The sequence below is a fragment of the Notolabrus celidotus genome, chromosome 21, assembly GCF_009762535.1.
Source record: "Notolabrus celidotus isolate fNotCel1 chromosome 21, fNotCel1.pri, whole genome shotgun sequence".
Lineage (NCBI taxonomy): Eukaryota > Metazoa > Chordata > Actinopteri > Labriformes > Labridae > Notolabrus > Notolabrus celidotus.
This window is the reverse complement of record NC_048292.1, coordinates 9,528,338-9,534,337: the sequence shown is the minus strand read 5'-3', so window position 1 is coordinate 9,534,337 and position 6,000 is coordinate 9,528,338. Positions and strand designations below refer to the sequence as shown.

General features: G+C 41.4%; 1 protein-coding gene across 1 annotated transcript in view; it reads left to right on the top strand.

Annotated features, from left to right (window-relative positions):
• Nucleotides 1-1,000: 1,000 nt before the first annotated feature.
• mdfic (MyoD family inhibitor domain containing) overlaps nucleotides 1,001-6,000 on the top strand; it is a 29,685-nt gene continuing 24,685 nt past the window's right edge. The window contains exons 1-3 of the mRNA XM_034673287.1: nucleotides 1,001-1,298; nucleotides 1,583-1,743; nucleotides 3,666-3,761. Coding sequence (XP_034529178.1) covers nucleotides 1,650-1,743; nucleotides 3,666-3,761 — 190 coding nt within the window. The 5' untranslated portion in view covers nucleotides 1,001-1,298; nucleotides 1,583-1,649. The remainder of the gene's footprint in view (nucleotides 1,299-1,582; nucleotides 1,744-3,665; nucleotides 3,762-6,000) is intronic.

The window sequence follows — 6,000 nt, the reverse complement described above, 5'->3', positions numbered from 1 at the left end:
GCATTTTACCAAATTGAAAAATAAACTAATACAAGGTCCACTTTTAATCCACATGACAGTACGTTTTACAACTTTTTGCCAGACACTTTAAGATTTTTTATAGGGTTGGAGAAGACTACAACAATCACATTTTGACAGAAAAAATATATATTAAAAACTACAACTCATATGTTCTCACGTGACAAGAACTTCCTGATACGTGATATCAATTATATCAGTGGTTCCCAAACTTTTCAGCCCGTAACCCCCAAATACTGGTGCCAAAGACTCGTGACCCCCACTGTCCCTCTTAGTGATTTAATGTGGCCTCATTTAGCTGGTCTGCAGGAAATTTGCCTACCTATATGAGCATGTGGCTGTGTTTCCTGCTCTTTTATGAATTAACTTACAGCTACTAATGCTTTTGATAATTAACTGTTCACTAACCCTAAACTTAGGAGTCATCTGGCAAAAAGAAAGGCAGAAAACTCATTACGTTTTCTAATTTCAAGGTTTTATTTCAAGTTTAGATACTATTTTTGTCAATATTTTTTACTATAATGGGAACAATGAACTGTTTTTAGATAATCAAGAAAAAAAAACACTGGAAGACTTCTCAGGACCCCCCCATTTGTCTTGTGACCCCCCAGGGGGTCTTGACCCACACTTTGGGAATCCCTGAATTAAATAAATCTGTGATGATAAACAACTGTGCTCACCCATGTTAAAACTTTAGTTGTAGATTTTTTTAATGAATTTTCAGAAAAAAAACAATATGTATGCGTTGTTTTAAACAGTATAACTATATTTAGTCAGTCGGCCTACATTTTTAATTCAACTAAATTTACAATAAGACAAGAAGCGGAAAAAAGTCAAATAGAAAAGCGTCTTTTTTGTCATAATTTCTGTTGTTATTCCGTTTTTCCTAACTTAATTTCTGAGGACACATGTTTAGGGAGGGCTTTGCTCACTTTCTCTGCCTCCAACTGAAGCAAGGGAGTGAAGAGAGGCTTCACTGGCTCTCCTTCAGGAATCCGGATATGATGAAAATGTTTTAGACCTTTAGCAAAGTACCGCCACTGGACGTCGACGGCGTCCTGAGGATTGTTATTGATACTTTGTGTACGTTTAACAGCGTCTGGACAAAGTTGGACAGGGGGAAATACTTCAAGGGAAAGTGGCGAAAAAGTTTTGGGGACTCGAAGTTATACTCTTTCACCCAGTTTGTTTTTCCTTCCCAGCGTCTCGGGGAAAGTGTAGGAGGAAGGAAGGATGGGAATAAGTCAAATTTGAAGCGAGGGAGTTGTCATGTTTGAAAGGTAAGTTAAGCTTTCTGAAAAATATGTCCTCTTCTGCTATAAACAGCACTTAAAAAGCGTCCGTCGAGTCTTGATAAAGAAAAGGGAGCATGTGAAGGAATGGGTTACATATGGCTGCAAGTTTACGCAAAAAGCGAAGGAAGGGAAATTTCCACTAAGTTTCACTGCAGCTCGACGTCACTTTCTCGGTGTGTGAATAAGCAGACGTCTTTGTCAAGTTGAGGAATGAGTTACACTTTTTTTTTTGCATTTGTGTCTGATCATGAGAGATTGGTTTTTCACAGCGCTGAGGGCTGAGGAAAGGGAGGAACTACTTCTGCTGTGTTTGTCCCCACAAAAGACGACTGTCTCATGTCCAAGGAGACTGTCTGTCCTGCGGATGGGCTGGCGGGGCCGGGGAAGGGCCCCCAGCAGGAGAAAAGTCCCCTTCTGTCAGCCTCTCAAGGTAAGGACACACAGGACATACCAGGGATTAATAGCAGGAGGTGTGAAAGTTACACTGAGGGGTCAAAGTTGGGCATTAGACAAAATGAATATGTCACTAACAGGAAAGGTAGAGCAAAAAATAACCTCCTTATGTAAAAAAAGGAGTGTAGCTTTGCACTGGTTGACATCTTACAACATAATCCTCCTCTCATTGGATGTCTCATCCAATTTCTTGTGGTTCAAACAGCCAAAAATATGTCTGTTGAAGCAATCTGTGACTCCCAATATACAGGAAATCCCTGCTATATAATCTGCTGCTTATGTGCACATGAAGTTCACTCTTGTGAATGTTTATGGAGTGACCCAGTCATTAAACAGAGCTATAAATATCTGTGACATATTCCATCAAAAAGTCATGTTAGTAATTCGGTCAAACAAGGGAGAAAACAAGAGACATAGAGGAAACTAATCAGTGAATGCGTAACAGATTACTGGTTTATCAGTCTGCTCGGGACAATATCAGCCTTGTCTTTTTAAATTACATTCATGTGACTTTTTAGTATACATCAATATCTGTGTGCTTCAGTGTTAAGCCTTGATAATGTTTTTGCTTTTTTCCCCTCAATAAAGTCTGAAGAAACGCCCTGGTGACTATTAACAGCAACCACAGCCAATTATAGTTTTTAATTAACTTTCTAGTTGCCCCTAAGATTATCACATGTAAAATAAGCTTACCCCCACACCCCCTTTTCATTTTTCTTCAAACAAGCAATGAACCGTTAACCGGCCTATTTATACCAAGCATCATTATGGCACTGTCAAAAAATAGCAAAGTAGGACAAAGTAAGCAATCACTGGGGCTGCTGGATTGCGAATGGATTTTCGCCGGACCCTTCAAAGGCGCTCACAGTTAAGACTGGTTTTCCCTCTCCAGGGACTGTAGATGTACTGAGAATAGAGCAATTTATTTCTAACTGTGATCACTAAATACTGCGATGCATCACACAGTACTGCTGCAAACGCAAGTGCCGCTACCATACATCAGCTCCAAGCTGAGATATGTGCCACATCTATCTCGAGCTGCTGGCCTGCACCCATCGGCTCCACTCCCCCCATCCATCATTGCTTACAAACAGAGAGTGTTGTAGCATTGGAACAAACGCATCAGGCTTTGATAAACGTGTTGCTGAATCATTCTTCAACAATTTTTCTTGTGATTCCCGTCAGAAGAGGATAAGATACAGCATGCCTGCTGCAAAACTTTCAGGCTAAGAGCAGGCTTCTGGCAGCAAACCGGTGAATCAAGTCATTGTGGAAGGTTTATTTACTGAACAAAGCAGCAGTGTGCGTCAAGCAAAGCGTCAGTGTGTCTTGAAGTCAAAAAAGCCAAAAGTCACAGCTTTAAGGAGATGAGTGGAGCTGTCTCCCGCGCTTTTGCAGGCCGAGGTATCAAGCCGCAAGTTTTCGCCCGCATACTTTTTCCAATTTAGATGAATGCAGCCTTTATGGCAGGAAAAAAGGCAGCTTGGCAGGTAGAGCACACCCGGGAACAGAAGGAGAGAAAATGAGATCCAGAGCTCTGGCAAGGCCTTTACCTGAACCGCCCCACTATGTTGTGCAACCATTTGCCAGCGGCCTGTGTTTTTTCTGGCAAAAAATCGTCAGAGCGGCCTCTGCACCTTTTTGCTCGTCCAGCTGTCTCTGATATTTTGTCCGTCGTGGCTGACCCTGCTTTAAAAGTTTACATCTGTTTTCGGAGGAACAACTTGTAATGCAAGCTAATTCAGAACAGTCGAGCTCGTAATGGGATAACATTAAAGTAAACAACCGGAGCACTCGCTGCTCTTAACTATGCACCATAACATTTTGTTGCTTAACTTTGTGTGCAACAACTTTTCCTCTTGCAGCCGTGTCTTAAACTCTAAATGTTTGTGACCCCAGATGCCTACGACGGTGAATCATCAGGACGAACACAGTCTCCCAGGAAACCAGCCGGTGAAGGGCAAAGTCACATGACAGAGGAGAGGCCTGTAAGAAGTAAGTTTTAACGACCTGGGAATGCTGAAGGCGGGCAGCGGGGGACCACGGTCTTATTTTTAATGATAAACAACAATGAGGCGTTTAATTGGACAGTGAAAATGATTAACATATTTTGCCTGCTAAGTCAGATGGTTGAGCTTAACTGCAGTAGGTGTTTAGTGATGTTTTATGCAACGTTTAAATGGTTCAAATGTTCTGTGTTTTATGAACACGCTCCTGGAATACTTGTTTTTAAGACAGTTGCACACACACACAGGCACGATCAGTTATCCAACTTAAATATTAGCTTCAGTTTTCAAATTGAAACAACTTCAAGATAGCTCTAAGTTCTTCTGACAAGTGAGGGGTAACATGCGTGCTCTTTCATTCCACCATAATGACCAAGACTTGGCTCCTTCCCTTCATTTTCATTTCTCCTTCCAACCCTCAGTGCTCTGTTTTGGGAAGTGGGGAAATCCTCTTTGTGGTTCTGGCATGGTTTGTTCTAAGGCACTGATTGCTTCATAGCCACAATGTTGTTACGCTGCACCGAGCATTTACCTATTGGAAAAGAATGGTGGCAGCTGCTGGAGGCATTTTTCCTTCTTATGGAGTAATCACTTACAAAGTCAAAGTTTTCTTGACAACAACAGATAAACATAGGAAATACACACAAGACGAAGAGAATGGATTAAAAAAGAGATTAAGATATGCTCAAATTAAAAAGAAGTAAGCTAATGAAAATATTACAATACAGTTTAAAGGTGACATATCATGCAAAATCGACTTTTTAATGGTTCTCTACCTGAAATATGTTTCCCTGGCATGTCTACAAACCCCCCGAAAAGGAAAAAAATCCATTCTGTCCCTGTTCTGATTTCTCCACCTTTCTGTAAATGTGTGCTGAAATGAGCTGTTTCAGTTTTCTGTGTTTTTCATACGTCACAACAATATCCGGTCTGTCACGGAAGTCGGAGCTCGGAGCTTGTTCAGCCCATAGACTGTATAAAATACAACTGAACCCCTCCTCCATTTTTCATTACCTGCACACGTGTGTGCTAACAAGGAGCTTAGGAGGGAGGCATGCTAGCTGTAGGCTGTGGATGATTTTTATTTTTCATGGAAAAGTGCTAGCGCTAGTTAGCGTAGCCACATAGCTACATGTTCGTAGCTGTGTACCGAGACACACGTCGACATACTGACAAATAAAACAACAAGAAACACAAAATCTGGGACCAATTGTTCAGAAAGGTCCTGCTGCAGGCGCCTCTCCGTCAGGATCAGATTCTGGATCAAATTCAGAGGGCTGAAGTAACGCGGGTCTGTGAGCAGCCGTGTATATTCAGCCAACATGTAAACATTAGATCAACATGCTGGACAGCCGAGGGCACATCCACTTCCTGAGGGGGCGTGGTCAGAGAGCTCATTCTCATTTAAAGGCACAGACACAGAAAACAGCCTGTTCTGAGCAGGGCTGAAAAAGAGGGGCTTACAGGCATACCAGAATCTGATTTCAAAGTGGTTTTTTGAGCAATAAACTTAAAAGACATGTTTTGGGAACCTCTTAGACCAATATATTTGGATGAAAAACAGCATAATATGTCACCTTTAAAACAGTGCAAAAACTTTGCTAGAGTGCAATTTAAAATCAAAGTGAGTGTGTGCGTGTTCAGTCCAGAGGATGATAGACCTCAGCGTTGATTTTGGAGTGACCGGGTTAAGTCTGTGAAGGGGGCACTATGGGAAGAGGGGGCAAAACAGGGAGAGAGTTCAGCATCCTGACTGCCTGGTGCAGTCGGCAAATAGAGACAACATCACAAGTAGGGCTGGGTATCGTTCAAAAATTTTCACTACCGGTACCGATACGATACCTTCATTTCGATACCGGTTCCTTAATGACACTTTTTTCGATACCAACTTTATAAAATCAATTGTAACAAAAAGAAAAACACATTACACATTATCTACAAATGTTGAGTTTTATTTTTCAGCTTTGTCACAGGGATATATTGTTCCTATGAAAAGTCTACCTACTCATATCATTCATTCTGAGTTTTGAAGTGATGCTTGTGTTCTTTCTGCATCACGTAACTTGATTTTAGAACTTTGTAGCACTGTGTTGAAGCTCTCAAACAGCCACATCGTTTTATGCAAATGTCCTGACACATGGAGACTTTGCAAAACAATTATTTGCCATGAAGTGCTTGAGTTATTAGCAGGTCTAATTTGGTGTAGATGCACTTTAGCTCGGTAAAGT